General features: G+C 57.6%; 1 protein-coding gene across 1 annotated transcript; it reads left to right on the plus strand.

Annotated features, from left to right (window-relative positions):
• The first annotated feature begins 1,807 nt into the window (after positions 1–1,807).
• On the plus strand, positions 1,808–12,072 carry UNC93B1 (unc-93 homolog B1, TLR signaling regulator). Its single transcript, XM_027045231.2, has 11 exons — positions 1,808–1,993; positions 2,190–2,331; positions 2,841–2,994; positions 5,211–5,372; positions 5,577–5,709; positions 6,041–6,134; positions 6,689–6,813; positions 7,617–7,799; positions 8,285–8,558; positions 10,448–10,566; positions 11,310–12,072. Exons 1-11 carry the CDS (start codon positions 1,898–1,900, stop codon positions 11,631–11,633), a joined length of 1,806 nt encoding a protein of 601 aa, XP_026901032.1. The 5' UTR covers positions 1,808–1,897; the 3' UTR covers positions 11,634–12,072.
• Positions 12,073–17,814: the final 5,742 nt, after the last annotated feature.

Below are 17,814 nucleotides of genomic sequence, written 5' to 3' on the forward strand. Positions count from 1 at the left end.
TTGTTTCCCTTAGCATAATGTCCTCGAGGTCCATCTACGCTGTTGCAAACGGCAGAATTTTCTCTTTTTTCCTCCCAGCTGAAAAGTATGTCATTGTATCTATATGCATCACATCCTCTTTACCCTAAATTCATCCACTGATGGGCACTTAGGTTGCTTTTGTATCTTGGCTATTATAAGACTGCATTAACATGGGAGTGTAGACATATTTTTGATAACCTGTTTTCTTTTCCTTTGGACGTACATCCAGAAGTGGGATTGCTAGATCATGTGGTGGTTCTGTGAGTTTTCTGAGGAGCCTCCAGACTATTCTCCAAGATGGCGGGACCAGGTTGCCGCCCCACCAGCAGGGCACAAGGGTTCCATTTTCTCTGCATCCTCACCGACATTTCCTATCTCTTAACTGTTTTCTTTTTCTGTGCAGAAGCTTTTAAGTTTGATGTCGTCCCACCTGTTGATTTTTATTTCTTGTACTGTTTGTGCTTTTGGTGTGATATACAAAAAATCTTTCCAAGACCCATGTCAAGAAGCTTTTGCCCTGTTTTCTTTTAGGAGTTTTATGGTTTTAAGGCTTCCATCCATTTCAAAATTTTTTTTAATGTTTTATTTATTTTTGAGACAGAGTGAGACAGAGCATGAACAGGGGAGGGTCAGAGAGAGAGGGAGACACAGAATCCGAAGCAGGCTCCAGGCTCTGAGCTGTCAGCACAGAGCCTGACGCGGGGCTCGAACTCACCGACCGTGAGATCATGACCTGAGCCGAAGTCAGATGCTTAACCGACTGAGCCACCCAGGTGCCCCAAGCCTTCCACCCATTTCAAATTAAATTCTTTGAGGGTGTCAGATGGGGATCCAGCTTCATTTTTCTGCGTGAGGTTACCTATCCAGTTTTCGCAACACCATCTGTTGAAGAGACTGACCTGGGAACTGTAGATTTTTAAAAGCTTCCCAAGTGGTTGCAACCAAGGTGATAGCCAGCGCTGTGGAGCCTCAGCTCCTGCAATGCAAGAACTTCGGGGGCTCCGCTGCAGGGCGGACCCCACGGGGAGGGTGCAGGAGGCTCGGGGGCGCAGCCAGCAGCCTCCCACCAGCCCTGCCAGAGCTTCTGCCTGCAGCCGCCACACCGCAACTGGAGGGCGGTGCATGGGAGGAGGGCACCGGCTGTCAAGTCCGGTGGTGGGATCCCTCCGTGGGGCTGCTGTGGGGGGCCCTTTGCTGACCTGCAAACACACCGCATGGGGCGTGGAGGTGGAGCTGAGGGCGACAGTGGTAGCCCTGAGTAGAGCCTATTATGGCCTGGCACTTTTCTAAGGCTTTGCGTTAATTAAAAAAAAATTTTTTTTTTTAATTATTTTATTTTTGAGAAGAGAGAGAGCATGAACAGGGGAGGGGCACAGAGAGAGAGGGAGACATAGAATCCGAAGCAGGCTCCAGGCGCTGAGCTGTCAGCACAGAGCCCGACCTGGGGCTCGAACCCACAAACCGTGAGATCATGACCTGAGCCCCCCAGGCCCCCCAAGGCTCTACATTAATTTAGCAATCCGGTGATTGCCCTGGGAAGCCGTGCTGAGTGAGAAAACGGAGACCCAGAGAAGTGGAGTTGATTCCCAAAGCTACCAAGCCAGGAAGTGGCTGAGCGAAGAGTCGAACTTGCCCCTCGCGTCTCCGAGGCCAGGTCCCGGCTGCCCGGGGACACCGGCCCCGCCCCCCGCTCCGCCCCCCGCCCCTGCCCCGCCCCCGCCCCGCCCCCGCGGACACCTTAGGCCCCGCCCCTCGCGAGCCGGCGTCCCGCGGGGCGGGGCGGGGCGGGGGCGGGTCCCGCCGCCTGGAGGAAGTGTCCGGCCCGCCGCTCGTGCACCCCAGGCGGCTGCCGCCAGTGCTCCCTCGGGGTCGGGCCATGGAGGCGGTGCCGCCGCTCTACCGCGTGGCGGGGGCCGCGGGGCCGCAGGGCGACGAGGACCGGCTCGGGGTCCCCGACGGGCCGGGGGCTCCGGTGAGCGGGGACGGGTCTGTGAGGGGGGGGTGCGAGGACCGGGAGCGCGGGGGGGGGGTCTCCCCGGCGTGGGGGAAGGGGGGAGGCGCCGCCCCCGGGTCGGGCCGTGGCAGCGGGTACCGGGAGTGGGGCGGTGCGATGCGACTCCCGGGGCCCCCAGCCCGGGTGCGACGTGCACGCCGTGCGTGCCCCGCAGCTGGACGAGCTGGTGGGCGCGTACCCCAACTACAACGAGGAGGAGGAGGAGCGCCGCTACTACCGGCGCAAGCGCCTCGGCGTGATCAAGAACGTGCTGGCGGCCAGCGCGGGGGGCATGCTCACCTACGCCGTCTACCTGGGTAGGCGGCCCGCAGCGCCAGAACCCGCGGCTTCCCCGCGGCCTCCCTTCCCAGCCCCGGTCAGGGAAAGAGAAACCTTAGGGGCCGGTTGGCTTCCCTTCCTCTTTCACTTCCTCCTCTGCCGCGCTCGCAGCTGCTGCAGCTGTGGCCTCACCACATGGAGGTGGGGTCAGGTGCAGTGTTCTGGATTCCCAGGCAGCACCTTCGGGAGCGCGTGGCCAGGGTCTGGGCGCCCTGGGCGGGTCTGCCGCCTTCCAGATCTGGAGCGCTGGACGTGTGTACGCGGGAAGGGTGGGGGGGTGCGGGGAGGGTCTGGATTCAAGTGGCCGACGCTGCCACGGGCTGTCAGGACGCTTGGCCCAGCCTGGGCATCCCTCTCGGTCCTCATGGGCGTTGGAATCGGGGACTCCTTTGGTGACTGGCGCTCCCTCCAAGCTCGCGCACCGGCCTCTGTTCCGTTGCCGCGGGAGTTAGGCTGCCCCCTCTGTGCCCGCCCCCTGCCCCCCCAGGCCTCCTGCAGATGCAGCTGATCCTGCACTACGATGAGACCTACCGCGAGGTGAAGTATGGCAACATGGGGCTGCCCGACATCGACAGCAAGATGCTGATGGGCATCAACGTGACGCCCATCGCCGCTTTGCTCTACACACCTGTGCTTATCAGGTGCGTTGCTGCTGTCCCCAACAGGGCTGGACTGTCACTCAGATACTGAAGGGTGCAAGGGCTCTTGGCCCATGGGGTCTCCCCCTGCCCGGTGTTCTTGGTGGTGGGGAGCTGGGGAGGGGCCTTGCCTGCCTGGAGGGGTGAGAGAGAGGGGAGGACCCAGGTTTAGGGAAGGGAGCAGGAACTTGACCCCAGGGCACACTTCCCACAACCGAAATCCACTCCTGCTCCTTCCCTCACCTTGCCTGTGCCCCACATGGCATTGTCTTTGTGCCCTCCTCCGTGGTTTGGAGCTACAGGGACCTTTCCAAGACCAGGGCTGTGGAATCTCTGGAGAGGATCTGATCAGCCCTAACGCCCAGGCAACCAAGCCCGGCCTGATCAGCCCCATGGCCGGTATTGAGGGAAGACATGGCCCGGCAGGTGCCCCAGAGGGTCTACCCTGGACCTGAGCCTTGGAAGCATCTGGTCCAGCCTTCTGGCCAGTGCAAAACCCCCCTCCACATGCACCCTCCCCACCAGGAGGTGGGTCTCCGCTCAGATGAGACCCAGAGACTAGCAGACCAATTAGATGGGTTCTAGTTCCTCTATCTTAAAACAAACAAACAAAAACAAAAACCCCAAACCCCCCAAACCCCAAACTCCTTTAACATCATCGCACAAAAACCATTAGGATCCTAACTGAAATCAGAAAAAAGAAAACCCTCCCAAGCCCTCCAGTAAATCAGCTAACTTTGTTGTCCCAGCAGCATGCAGGGATAAACGTTTACGTCCTTGTCACCAGAGCATGTGCTGAATTCACATTGAGGACTCTGTGATGGTAGAATCTTCTGCAGAGATGGGGGCACCCAACTGAGGCTCAGAGTTGGACATTCAGCCCCCCTCCTTTTTTTTTTTTTTTTTTTTTACATATTCACTTTATGCTTGTAGCTCTTCCCTTCTTAAAATTAAAAAAATTCTACAATCAATTTCTAGCGGTACCTTTAGCAGATCAGAGCCATATGAAAGACTATGGCTCTGAAAACATACCACTGTTGATAAGAACAGCTAATTCTTCATTTCCCATGTGCTGGGCACTTTCTGAGCGTTCCCTCATTCCCTAGGATCCCAGGGAGATCTAAGAGACGAGGAGAAAACGAGACATTCAACAGCTTGCCCAGGTCCCACCGGTAGCACCTGGCAGTCGGAAAGTTTGACTCCCTCGCCCTAAGCTTGCCCCTTGCCCAAACTATCAGGCTGATTTCCTAGAGGGCTGTGCCAATTTGCATGGCCTCGGGCTGTGCGCATCATTTTTTAAACCACAGCCTCACCAGCAATGAGTGCTGATATTTTTACTTTTTGCTCATTTACTCCATCAAAATGTGACTTGCCCCCCCCCCCAATAGATCAGAGTGGGCTGCCTATCTATTTTTTATATGGCAAAATAAGGATAATAAAAGAACTGGGCCCTGTAATAGAGAAAGTAATTGTGATCAGAAAAGCAGAGTCATTTGGCTTTGAGCTTCCTGGAAGCCAAAGCAAGGAAAGGAACTAATGAGCACAAATAACTCAAAAACACCCCAGAGCTCCTGGCAGTGGTTTTTAGCCTGACTAGCCTCCGTGCCCTGAGCGGGCCCTTATCTGGTCAGTGGTCAACCACCTTTAAGCCCAGTGTGGCATTTTCTGAGTCAGCAAGCCTGTTGTCCTAGAAGCCAGTGAGGACGGAGCTTCCCAAATGACCACAGTGGACGGCAAGAGCGATGGGCAGGGAGGAAGGGATGTTGGTCCTGCCAGGACCTCTCTCTGGTCCTAAGTTTCCTCAACCCAGTTTGACTTGTGTCCCTGGGCCCTGAAGCCACAGCACGTGAGCTTGGATGGAGAAGGGGGATTCGCGAGCCAGCCCAGAACACAAATGAGGGCTGGATGTGCACACAGGCCACTGACCGGTGACACCACCCCTTGTCCCCCCATCCTTGCAGTGGCCACGAGAAGCTTGTGGTTTGGGCTCCGTGCTCCCCCTTAAGCTGTGGAAACTGATTGTGGGGACCTGGGACTGAGACCACCAGCAAGTCCCTGTCTCTGCTACTCTTAGAGCCCCTGACTCCAAGGCCAGGGATTACTCCCCCTCTCGCACCGCCTGGTTGGTGAGCCGGCACCCGGGTCTGTGGCCCCTCTGGTCTCAGGCCCCAGTGGTCTGGGCAGGCTCGCGGTGCCAGCATCCCTCCTACTGCCCGCAGGTTTTTTGGCACCAAGTGGATGATGTTCCTGGCTGTGGGCATCTATGCCCTCTTTGTCTCCACCAACTACTGGGAACGCTACTACACACTCGTGCCCTCAGCTGTGGCCTTGGGCATGGCCATCGTGCCTCTTTGGGCCTCCATGGGCAACTACATCACCAGGTGAGCCTGGGGGGCCGCAGGGCGGGAGGCTGGAGACCTGGCTGTGTCTCTGCTGCACTGCCAACCTCAGCTGGCGGAGCTCTCTCTGCCTTTTGGGTCTCAGTTTCCCCGTCCGTGAGACGCAGCCCATAGCCCTGGGTGCAGGAAGCAGAGACATCTGGTAGAGGTTGGACGGGGGGACGCTTTCTCTCCTTTGTGCTCCAGGATGGCTCAGAAGTACTACGAGTACTCCCATTATAAGGAGCAGGATGATCAGGGCCCCCAGAAGCGCCCGCCGCGGGGCTCCCACGCGCCATACCTCCTGGTCTTCCAAGTGATCTTCTATAGCTTCTTCCATGTGAGTCAGCTCCACGTTGGCGCCATGGGGGGAGGGTGTTGCAAGCCCAGAACCCACACGTTGGAGCCCATCCCACAGTCCTTTCGACCCTCCGGTCCCACTGCCCTTTCTTGAGCCACCCTCTGCTTACTGACCTCTGGTGACCGACCTCCTCGTCTCCTTGTTGAGGAGAAAGTCCTCCTGCGCTGGGCACTCCCTCCTGCCATCAGGCTGCCCCCAGAGCGGGGGGAGGGCTCCTCTTCGGCCAAGGCTGTGCCCAGACCCCTTTCAGATCATGCCTGTGCCCCGTGCCTGCTTCTGAGCCCAGCCCAAGCTGCCCTCCTGCCCACAGCTGAGCTTCGCCTGTGCCCAGCTGCCCATGATCTACTTCCTGAACCACTACCTGTATGACCTGAACCACACACTCTACAACGTGCAGAGCTGCGGTTAGTCTGCATGGGGTGGGACCCCCAGGCCTGTTCACCTCCTCCATTGAGTCATCCAGCAGACACTGGGCTCTTGAGAGTGCCCAGAGAGGATGCCCTTGCCCACAGGTCCAGGGCTGAAAGCCTGATGGCCCACACCTCTTACGGGCAAGGCAAAGGACCCTGCAGGAGTATGCAGTTAGGACATCTGACCCAGCCTGGTGGGGACAGGGTGCATCAGGGAAGGCTGCCTGGAGGAGATGCCATCTGGGCTGAGCCACAGATATCCTCAGAGCTCAATCACTGCAGGGTGAATGTATGCAGTTGGGGGATGGACTGGTCCCCACCTCCAGCCTCCAGGCACTAGGGCAGGAAGGGGGGCTAGGTGTTCCTCTCCTTGTGGCCCCTCCAGCCCCAGTGGCCCTCTCCTCCAAGCTACTCCCCAAATGAACCTTGCCTTTGCAAGCACTGTCCTCACCCACCACCCCTGACTCTCCCCTGCACCCTCCCTCCTTGCTCCATTTCTTTGTGGTTGAGTTGACAGTGTGCTCTACTCCCTGCGTCCCACTCTTCAGGTACTAACAGCCAGGGTATCCTCAGTGGCTTCAACAAGACAGTTCTGAAGACGTTACCACGGAGCCGAAACCTCATTGTGGTGGAGAGCGTGCTCATGGCAGTGGCCTTCCTGGCCATGCTGCTGGTGCGGCCTTAGATGGGGTGGCGGCGGAGTCAATAAAGTCTGGGGACTGAGGCGGGGAGAAATGGGTGCCATCTGGGCGCGTTGCTGGCAGGCAGCCTGGGCAATGTCCTGGTCTGAGGTGGGAGCCGGGTCTGAATCCTGGGGAGGAAGCCTGAACCTAGGAGCCAGGCTAGAGGTTTGGGAATGAACCTGGAGTTGGAATCCCAGAGAACAAGGAAAGGGGGACCAAGCCTGGTCTGGGGTGGAGCTGGAGACGGGGTCCTAGAGGACTGGGCTGGAGGCAGAACCCGAGAGGTAGAACTAAGGTGCAGGGGGCGTGGCTTGGGCGTGGCATCTTCCTGGAGGCGGGGCTGGAGAACAAAGCCGAGGTCTACGGGTGAAGCTGGGGGCAGGACCCGAGGCTGAGAGGCTGGGCTGAGGTCTGTAGGTCTGTGGGTGTGTCTGGGGGCGGGGCCCTGGGCTGGGAGGCGGGGCCGAGGTCTACCGGGGAGCCTGCGGGCAGGGCCAAAGGCTGAGGGGTGGAGCTTAGGTCTGCGGGTGTGTCTAGGGGCGGGGCCCGGGGGCTGGGAGGCGGGATTAAAGTCTGTGGTGAGTCTAGGGGCAAGGCCCAGGGTTGAGAAGCAGGGTTGAAATCTATGGGTGTGTTTAGGGGCGGAGCCCGGAGGTGAGGCCGAGGTCTGTGGATGTGCCTGGGGGTGGGGCCTGGGGCTAGGAGGCGGGGCTGAGGTCTGTGGGTGTGTCTAGGGGCCGGGCCTGAGGCCTGAGTGCCTGGCAGCCCGCCCCCTCAGCCCGCGGGTCCGCAGGTTCTGGGCCTGTGCGGCGCCGCCTACCGGCCCACTGAGGAGATCGACCTGCGCAGCGTGGGCTGGGGTAACATCTTCCAGCTGCCCTTCAAGCACGTGCGCGACTTCCGCCTGCGGCACCTCGTGCCCTTCTTTATCTACAGCGGCTTCGAGGTCCTCTTTGCCTGCACTGGTCTCACCCTGGTAAGTACCCCCTGCATAGCGTTGTCAGATAATATACAGAACTTCAGGTTAAATTTGTATTTTGGCTAAAGGTTTTGAATACATGTGTAAGTATGCACAGGTGCATCCCAGACACCCCCCTTCCTTTCTTCCCTCCCTTCCGCCATTCCCCCACTGCCTTAGGCACGTTATTTTAACCTCTCTGGGCCTCAATTTCCTTTATCTGTGAAGCGATTCTAATAACCATGCTTGCTCCCAGAGCTGGTACATGGTTGAGATAGAATAACGCCCATAAAGTGTATAGTTCCATGCGGGGTACAGCCTTGGTATCCGAGCACATTGTTCAAGCCTTCTCCCCTGTCTGTGCCTTCAGAAGCTCCCCATGAACTTCCCAGGAGTTAGCCCTGACTTGGTCCAAAGGGGACAGGGTGTGGCCTGAAGACCTCAGGTAGGGAGGGCCAGAGCCTGGGCCAGCTGACCTCTGACACTCACTCCTGTCCCCCCAGGGCTATGGTGTGTGCTCCGTGGGGCTGGAACGCCTGGCCCACCTCCTCGTGGCTTATAGCCTGGGCGCCTCCGCTGCCTCGCTCCTAGGCCTGCTGGGACTGTGGCTGCCGCGCCCGGTGCCCCTGGTGGCTGGGGCTGGAGTGCACCTGCTGCTCACTCTCAGCCTCTTCTTCTGGGCCCCCACACCTCGGGTCCTGCGACACATTTGGATCCTCTACGTAGCGGCTGTCCTCTGGGGTGTGGGCAGTGCCCTCAATAAGACCGGACTCAGCAGTGAGTATAGCCATGGGCACTGGGATGGCTGGGCAGGGGACCCTGTGACTGCCTCGGGGTGGTTGGGGAGGAACACAGAGATCCCAGGGACAGACATGGGGTCCCACGGATACACTAGGGGTCTGTTATGGTGGAGGTGGGTGAGCATCCCTGTGGACACTCCCAGGAGTGGGAGGAAGTTCCATGGGCTGCAGGGACAGATGAGGAGGGCTGTGGACGCACCAGGGGCAGGTATGGTTGTTGCACGCCATGGACATCCTGTCGACTCCCCAGGGTGGGCTTGGGGCCCTGTGGCCACTGGGGGTGGGGGCGGTCAGCGTGAGATCTTGTGGCTACACGGAGTAGGTACAGGGCTCTGCGGGCACCCCTGAGCGACAGTGTGGAAAACCGCACTTGGGATACTTTGCTTTCCAACCAGAGGACAGGGCTCACCCTGACACTGGGAGCAGATTGCCAGTCCGTGCTCTAGGGAGCCTGGGAAGCAGCGGGTGGCCCTGTGCACGCTCCACGGTGCAGGCGCACACATGACCTTTTTATGGAGAAGAGCTGGCAGCAGGCATGAAGCCCCAACGCCGGTCTGCAGAGTAGCAGGGTCCGGGCCCTGAGTCTGGGCTGCTGGGGTGGGGGCCCCGGGGAGTGGAACTCTGTTGGCAGAAAAGTGGGGGTGGGTGGGTCAGAGTTCAGCTGTGTGATGCTCGCTGCCCCCAGGTAGGCATATGCCCGTGACACGCAGTCAGTACACACAGGTGCGGTTATTTGGATCTTCCACATCAGCATCCGCTGTGATGGGCCAGTGCTGTTAACAGTTTTGAACATCACCCTGGGGGCGTGGTGTGGTGGAGGTCGTGCCTGCTGTGGGCAGGGTGGGGGCTGGCTCAGGTGACCCCTGCACCCGCCATCAGACAGTCAGCTATCCTCATCTGTCATAGGGCATGGAGCCCTGCATTCTGGGCCACACTCTCTTAGCTGTTGCTCTGAGGCCGCCAGATCTGGGCAGCATCCGGCGTTGGTACCAGGTCTGGATTAGGACCTGGTCCTGGAATCCCCTTCTGCCTGCCCAGTTCTGCTTCCTGCCTCCTCCTTGTGAACCCTGGGGGGGGGGGGGGCTCCCTGTCCCTCCACAGTAGCCCTGGGAGGAGCGGTCACACTGCAAGGCCTTAGGGCAGGGGAGTTAATGTCCTGAGTGGCAGGTGAGGGTACGATTTGCTAGGTGCTCTGTGGGCGCTCTCACATTAAAACCTCAGAACACGACATATAATATGCAGCATCTCATTTACAGTTGGGAAAACTGGCCATGGGGAGTTAACTTACGCGGAGACTACCCCATAGAGCCAACATTTGAATCCTCATCTCTGTACTAAGTCTCTCCACTTCACAGTCCTGAGTCTCCTGACTCCCTGTCCGGTGGTCTTTCTTCCCGGTCCAGGGATGATTCCTTGAAAAATAAGTCCAAACCTCCCCTTTTCAGGTTTGATTTGCAGAAAGCTTGTTGCTGCAAGCAGCTTGCCCTCCCTGAGCCCAGGGTGAGGAGAAACAGCCTCCTCCAAAGGCCTGGCGTTAGGCACCTGGGGTCCGAGAGAGGACAGGATATGGCGGCATATAGAGTTTTCCGCCTTTGAGACCACACATGTGCTCCAGAGTGACGCCCACACTGTACCCCTGCAAAGTTCACCTGTTCCTGCCTCTGCTCAGCTCCCCAGGCAGCGTAATAACGGGGGCTTCCACCAGGGGGCAGGCCAGAACCGGCTCACAAGGGCTTTCCAGGAGCTCCAAGGCCAAGGGCTGAGACCAACCCAGTGCTGGCTCTGAGGGGGTCACATGTGGGAGATCAGCCATTCTGGTCCCTGTTGACCCCTCTCCCCTCCCTGCCCTGTCCTGCCCACCTGCAGCACTCTTGGGAATCCTCTACGAGGACAAAGAAAGGCAAGACTTCGTCTTCACCATCTACCACTGGTGGCAGGCGGTGGCCATCTTCACAGTGTACCTGGGCTCAAGCCTGCCCATGAAGGTGAGCCTGAGCATGGTAGGAGGAGGGTCTCTGGGGGCGTTAGGCACCCCTCATGCTAGCACCCAGGCAGATACTTTCTGGGTGCCCACCCTAGCCTCACAGCCCCCCAGAGGCACTACTCCCCAAGGGCCGGGTCAAGCCCACTCCAAACCCAGGACCCGCTCACTGCCTCACCTCCCATGGGCCTCAGTTTACCTGTCTCTGAAGGGGTTCACAGTTTCTCTTTCCTTGGGTGTTCATCCCAGACACCTGCGGTAGTTTGATGATCTGTTCACAGGATGTGAGCTCTGAGCTGGGCGGGGAGGGTCTTCCCTTCATTGGCCTGCGGGGAGCCGGGTTCCTCGTGCTCTGCTCCCACCTACTGGTGGGTCAGTTTAGCAGGTCTAGACCCAACATTTGAAAAAATGACATAGAAGACATGAGAGCAGGATGTGCTGCTTGTATGTGTGTATGGACTGTTATGATGGGGAACTACGTTTGGCTGTGGGCTACAGCCAGAAACGTCTGAGAGGCATTTCTTACAAGGGTGCCTGCGCTAAGGGACACAGGAGGCTAAGCCCCAGGGAGGGGCAGAGCTGGGCTCTGAGCCTCGCCCGCGGCAGGGTGCTCAGGAAGCTAAGGTGGCTTGGGCAGCTGTGCAGTGCGATGCGGGACGCGAGCGCGCCTGTCCCGCGAGGGGCTAAGCGGGGAAGGCGCGGGGGCGGTGACCCGCGGGTCCCCAGCATCCCTCTTTGTGCGCACAGGCTAAGCTGGCCGTGCTGCTGCTGACGCTGGTGGCGGCCGCGGCCTCGTACCTGTGGATGGAGCAGAAGCTGCGGCGGGGTGTGGTCCCGCGCCAGCCCCGCATCCCGCGGCCCCAGCACAAGGTGCGCGGCTACCGGTACCTGGAGGAGGACAACTCGGACGAGAGCGACGCGGAGGGCGAGCGCGGCGGCGGCCCGGGGGACGGCGTGGAGGAGGAGGCGCCGCCCGCGGGTCCCCGGCCTGGCCCGGAGCCGGCCGGCCTCTGCCGCCGGCCCTGCCCCTACGAACAGGCCCTGGGAGGCGACGGGCCCGAGGAGCAGTGAGGGGCCCAGCCTGCTCGCCGGCCTCTGTTTACCGCGTCTCAGGTCGGGGCCCCCGTGACTGCGCCTCCTTCAGGAAGGACCTTGGCCCCCAACCCCGTGTTCGGGAACGGCCGTCCGGAGCCCCCGGGCCACCTGCAGCGGGGGCCCGTCCCGCAGCCCCTCTTGGACGAGACGGAGCTTTGAGACCCCTGGGTTGGAGAGACAGACGGCACAGCCGACCCCCCCACCTCCGGGGCCGCCCTCCACGACCCCTCCCCGGGCCCCAGAAGGGGCGGGGTCCTCCTGCCGCCACCGCCCCCAGTCCCGCCCCAGCTCCGCTCTCGGCTGCGGGGCTCCGCCCAGTGCACCGCGCGCTTTGCACATCATACCCCCATGGTCCGTGAAGACACACGACTTTTTATAGAAAATGAGAAATAAAGAGGTTTTGTATTGTCCTGACCGGGAAGTCTCGAGCTGCGGGGGTAAGGAGGGCGCCCGGGAAGGGTGCCCGGCTGACCCTCCTGGGGCAAGATCTCCGACCCCTTGACCCCCGCCGAGGGGGAGGGCTCCCTAATCCCCGCCCATCCGCCCGGCCTCCCTCCTGGAAGCCCCGCCCCTCCCCACACCCACCTGTTTTTCCAGGTCCCACCGCGTCCACCCGGGAGAGACAAGCGCCCGGCTTGGCCTGCGGGGACCACGGCAGAGAGTGTGACGGACGTGCCGGTCCCTCGTGGGTCTAGAGGGCGCGACAGACTCCGAAGGTCCAACTCCCACCGCCCCTCCTGCAGTCTCCATAAGCATCTCCAGCCCTCCCGCCCGTCCTCATCCTTTTTCTGTCTATTGGGGTGTTTCTGCCTGCAGCTCCCCCAAGGGACTCCTTTGGGAGCCAGGTCCACTTCTGAGCCGTGTCAAGGTCGCCCCTGCTGGTCTGGGCAGGGAGAATGGTTGTCTGAGCCCCGGTGAACTTGGCCACTGCCCTGCTGTAGCCTCAGCGGCCGGGCCCATGAGAGCCACAGACCCCCTACAGCCTGAGGGCGCCCCTTTCTCCACGACCCCCATGGGAGGGACTGAGACCCCACTGGAAAGGGCTTTGAACGCCTGGGTGAGGACAGCTAAGGAGCCACATGAGGGTCATAAAGCCCTGGTTGCACCCCAACAGATCCTCTGCTGTGGCCACACCATTCCTCACCCCCCACATCCCCTCTACCCCCTGAAGGCCAAGGCCAGACCGTGTCCACACCCACTTCAGCCTCAGTTCTCTTAGACACCCCATGCCCACCACCATAAACCACGCCTCCACTCTCTTCTCTCTGGCCTCGCTCGAGTTTGCATCTAGCAACCTCTAGGGGGCCTTGGAGCCAGGCTCTGTGACCTCAGGCAAGGGCCTGACCCATCTGAGCCGCAGATTCCTTCTTGGTAAAGTCAGCGTCGGTAAACACGGAGACATGTTTGAAACCCCTCAGCACAGTGGCTCCGTAGGAAACTCACAAGGATGCAGAGACTATCTTACATTTTCTAAATTTGGGAGGGAAGCAGCAATCCTGCGTACCTTTCCACCCCAAGGGAACTAATAGATCCAGGTGGCTCCCAGCTTCAACATTAGATCACGGCACATTCCCTTCACGTTGTATCTCTGAGACGTTGGGTTTCCTGTGGTTTTGGGGATAAGAAGGGAAAGTCACCACCATGGACCAGGAAGTGAGGCTGGGGGGGCGGCCAGTCTGATTTCAAGGTGTGAGAAGCTGGCCAGTGCACACAGCCGATTAGTAAGTAGTGGTAGTTTTTTTTTTTAATGTTTATTTTTGAGAGAGAGAGAGAGAGAGGCAGAGTGCGAGTGGGGGAGGGGCAGAGAGAGGGGGAGACTCCAGGCTCTGAGCTGTCAGCACAGAGCCTGATGTGGGGCTCCAACTCACGAACGCAAGGCAAGATCATGACCTGAGCTGAAGTCAGATGCTTAACCAGCTGAGCCACCCAGGTGCCCCAAGTAGTGGTAGTTATTGAAGAATGAAATAAAAGTACTGTTTTCTCTTCCTATTTATGCATATTCTATTTCCTAAATGACCACTAAGTTATTAGGACATAAGTTTGTATTATTTGGACCTAAAATAAAATTGGTAAATAGATATGAGATGTTAGATATTTCTTTTGGCCTGGGAGCGCTGTGGAAAATGACCGAGGCACCAAGGGTGCCAGGAACCGAGAACGTTTAGCACAGCACTGGCACAGAGAAAGCTCTCAACGAACTTCAGTGAGTCCCTCACTGGACCCTGTGGCACCGCTTGCCCCGAGGACCGGCTGCCTCCTCTCTGGGCCTCGTACTAGGGAAGGTGGGTAAATCTATGATCTGTGACTCATGACAAAGGAGTCCCCCCCCCCCCCCAATCTTCTGCAAACCAACATAAGCCCGATACCAGGTTGTCTTTGGCAGATTCCGGGGTCCTGCAAGCATGGAGGTCAGGGAAGGCGACAGCTATAGTAAGGGCCATAGGTCCCCACCCGCCACCCCCACCTCCGCCCCAGCCTCCCTACCAGGTGGCCTGCACACTCAGGCAGGTGAAGGGCCGGAAGCTCAGACTTTCACTGACAAGCAGACCCGGAAAGGGTCACGTTGTGTGACCTATAGTCCAGGTGAGCGCCATCCCTCTGCCCTTCGAGACCCCCATCAGCATCTGTGTGGAAAGGAAGGTTCTCTGGCAGCAGATACAACATCCTCCCAGCAGGATTGCAGCTAAACTCCTGTCAGAGCTGGGCAATCAGACACTAGCCTCTGAATGCAGGGCTGGGTGCTATTCAGAGTGTGGACCCCTGGGTGTGCCGGGCAAGGGTGAGAGGGGGCGGGAATAGGTCTATAATTTGTCACCATCCAAAGTCATTTCTTTCTTTCTCTCCCTCTTTCTTTTTTCTTTCTTTCTCTCCCTCTTTCTTTCTTTCTTTCTTCTTTCTTCCTTTCTTCAGTTTATTTATTTTGAGAGAGACAGAGATGTTGCAAGCAGGGGAGGGGCAGAGAAAGAGGGAGAGAGAGAGAATCCCAAGCAGGCTCCGCATTGTCAATGCAGAGCCTGATGCTGGGCTTGAACTCATGAACCCTGAGATCATGACCTGAGCTGAAATCAAGAGTCAGATGCTTAAGTGACTGAGCCACCCAGGTGCCCCCAAAGTCATCTTTTTTTTTTTTTTTTTAGGATTTCAGGAATAGAATTTAGGGATTCATTACTTACGTACAACACCCAGTGCTCATGCCGACAAGTGCCCTCCTTAATGCCCATCCCCCATTTAGCCCATCCCCCCACCCAACACCCCTCGAGCAACCCTCCATTTGTTCTCTGTATTTAAGAGTCTCTTATGGTTTGTCTCCCTCTCTGATTTTACCTTATTTTTGCTTCCCTTCCCCTAGGTTCATCTGTTTTGTTTCTTAAATTCCACATGAGTGAAATCATATATTTGCCTTTCTCTGACTGACTTGTTTTGCTTAGCATAACACACTCTAGTTCCATCCGTATAGTTGCAAATGGCAAGATCTCATCCTTTTTATTCACCAAGTCGTATTCCATTGTGTGTGTATATATATATACCACATCTTCTTTATCCATTCGTCAGTCGATGGACATTTGGGTCTTTCCATACTTCATTTATTGTTGATAGTGCTGCTATAAACATTGGGGCACATGTGCCCCTTCGAATCACCATTTTTGTATCCTGGGGATAAATACCGAGTAGTGCAATTGCTGGGTCATAGGGTAGATCTATTTTTAATTTTCCTAAAGCCATTTCTAAAATCTATCTCAATATTAGACAAGGACTCTAATTGGAACAGATTGGAAGGTGGCCCGGGAATATGGAGCAGCCACATGGGAGGGGCGCGTGGTTTCTGATCACGTTTCTCGTGCCTAGTGAGTTCCCCATTAAGAGACTTCACACACCCCCTCGCTGCTCCTGGCACTTGGAGGAGACCCCCACACACATGGCAGGCTGCCCCCATGACAAGCAAGACACAGAGCACTCAGGACAGGCAGTGGAATTGCTCGTGGCCGCAGGCCCTTGTGGGCTGGGCTGAGTCATGACCTGTGCCTGCCCAGCCCCTTGGCATCTCCAGGTGTGGTCGTGAGGTACCATCATCCCTCGTCTCCATCCCTTCTGGATAAAGTGACTGGTGCGGTTTCTGGGCCCCTGAGTGGAAGGAAGATCAGCAGGGCCATCACTGTCACCCCCCCACCCCACCTCCTCATACCCCACCCCCCCCCCCCCCCCCCGCCAACAGCAGTTTGATTTTGTCAATCTGCACCAGGAAGGTTTTTAAATTAAATGACTCCGAGAATCTACAGTCTGAGATCCGGTTTATCTTTAATTTCTCGGTAGCAGGTTAGACAGCCTGAAAGTCTCCTTCTTGGAAACACCTAAAGGTGCTAGCTAGAAAATAACCTGCTTTTTAAATACATAGCTGAGCTGTCAGGAAAGTAAGCAAAGTTCTCCAGGGCCCACGCTGAGGGCCGCGACCCTCACCAGGTAGGGGCTGGTGTTAAGGCCACGCGGAAAGCTGGACCGTGGAAAAGCAACACTTTTAGGGAAAGGGATGGAAGAAATCCCACCCACAGACACAGGAAGACACAAGGAACTTTGGGCTCTGGGTGGGAAAAAAGTTTGCCTTGAGAGTTCCATGTTTTCAGGCACGCTTTCTGAAAGTTTGGAGTGCCTACCAAGGATTCACCCCATCCGTGTGGCCCAGGAGCCCCAACATTGAGAAATTAACATTAAAAAGTAGCTGTGGCTTGGAAGCATCCCTGGGGCTCCGGGCAAATACACTTGGAAAACCTCTCTGATGGCTCCCTGAGGCCCGGACACCCGAGATTTCTCACGTAAAGCCCCTCTGAGGCTGAGCTCACAGTCCAAAATTATAGAGCATGCGAGGGAACAAATCACAGTGAATGGAAGCTAGAAGTGAATGGAAACACCAAAAGGAGGGACGCCTGCGTGGCTCAGTGGGTTGAGCATCTGACTCTTGATTTCAGCTCCGGTCACGATCTCACGGTTTATGGGACTGTGTGCTGAGCCTGCTTGGGATTCTCTCTCTCTCTCTCTCTCTGCCCCTCCCCTGCTCTCTCTCTGTCTCTCAAAAATAAATAAATAAACAATTTTTTAAATGTTTATTTATTTTTGAGAGACAGAGACAGAGTGCAAGTGAGGGAGGGGCAGAGAGAGAGGGAGACACAGAATCTGAAGGAGGATCCAGGCTCCCAGCTGTCAGCACAGAGCCCGACGCAGGGCTCGAACTCACAAACCGTGAGATCACGACCTGAACCGAAGTCGGACGCTCAACCGACCGAGCCACCCAGGTGCCCCAGTAAATAAACATTTTTTAAAAAGGCACCAAAAGGAGCGGGATTAGACACTCCTCCCTCCAAGCACCTCCCCCAACTATGAGAAAGAGGTGTGCACGACAGGTGCTTCTAGAAGCCTCCCAGCGATCTCTGTCCCTTGACCCTTCACACCTGTGACATCTCCTCCCCCTGGCTGTGGGATGGACCTAGTGGTTTTCTTCTAACAGAACACGGCAGCGATGGGTGGAGTGCTAAGCTGGCCTCCAGGACTCCCAGGCCCTCCCCGTGAATGTGGGTGGGGTCTCGTGCTGGGAGAGCCCCAGGGATCAAGCTCCCCATCAGTTGCCTGTCGGGTAATCAGAAGGGAGATTACCTGAGTGGGCTTGAGCTGAGACCTTTAAAAGAAGAACTCTGGGCAGAGAGGCTCTCTTGCTGGCCTGGAGGAAGACTGGCCGGGAGCTGAGAGAAAATGGGGACCTCAGGGCTGCAACTGGGGGGAACTGAACAGAGCCAACACCTTGATCGCAGCCTCTGATAGCAGAGGCATATAGGTACCCGTGGACACAGCATAAAATGTGTTAATCACATAGTAAGTGGTAAAAGGATTCCCCAAAGAGAAGGCTCGGTGGGTCTGGAATGAAACAAGAGTGAGTAGCAAGGGTGGCATTGGATCTTGGCTGTGGTCAAGGGTGGAGCTCAGCTGGGGTGGGGGGTGGGGGGCGGCCCGGGCAGACCGGGGCTTTCATGATGTGAAGGGGACCCGCAAAGCTGCGGCGTGAATGAAACCGGGAGACATTCTGCTCAGTGAAAGAAGCTGGGCACAAAACAGCCACAGAGTGTAGGATCCCGTCTGTGTGAAATGTCCAGAAGAGCCAAGTCCTTGGAGA

Source organism: Acinonyx jubatus, chromosome D1 (genome assembly GCF_027475565.1).
Source record: "Acinonyx jubatus isolate Ajub_Pintada_27869175 chromosome D1, VMU_Ajub_asm_v1.0, whole genome shotgun sequence".
NCBI classification, from domain to species: domain Eukaryota; kingdom Metazoa; phylum Chordata; class Mammalia; order Carnivora; family Felidae; genus Acinonyx; species Acinonyx jubatus.

Excerpts from the sequence above, each read along its gene's own strand:
- UNC93B1 (XM_027045231.2), top strand. The coding sequence starts at position 1,898 with ATGGAGGCGGTGCCGCCGCTCTACCGCGTGGCGGGGGCCGCGGGGCCG. Across the intron at positions 6,135-6,688 it reads CTACAACGTGCAGAGCTGCG|GTACTAACAGCCAGGGTATC; the intron begins GTTAGTCTGCAT and ends CCCACTCTTCAG. Across the intron at positions 6,814-7,616 it reads CCTTCCTGGCCATGCTGCTG|GTTCTGGGCCTGTGCGGCGC; the intron begins GTGCGGCCTTAG and ends GCGGGTCCGCAG.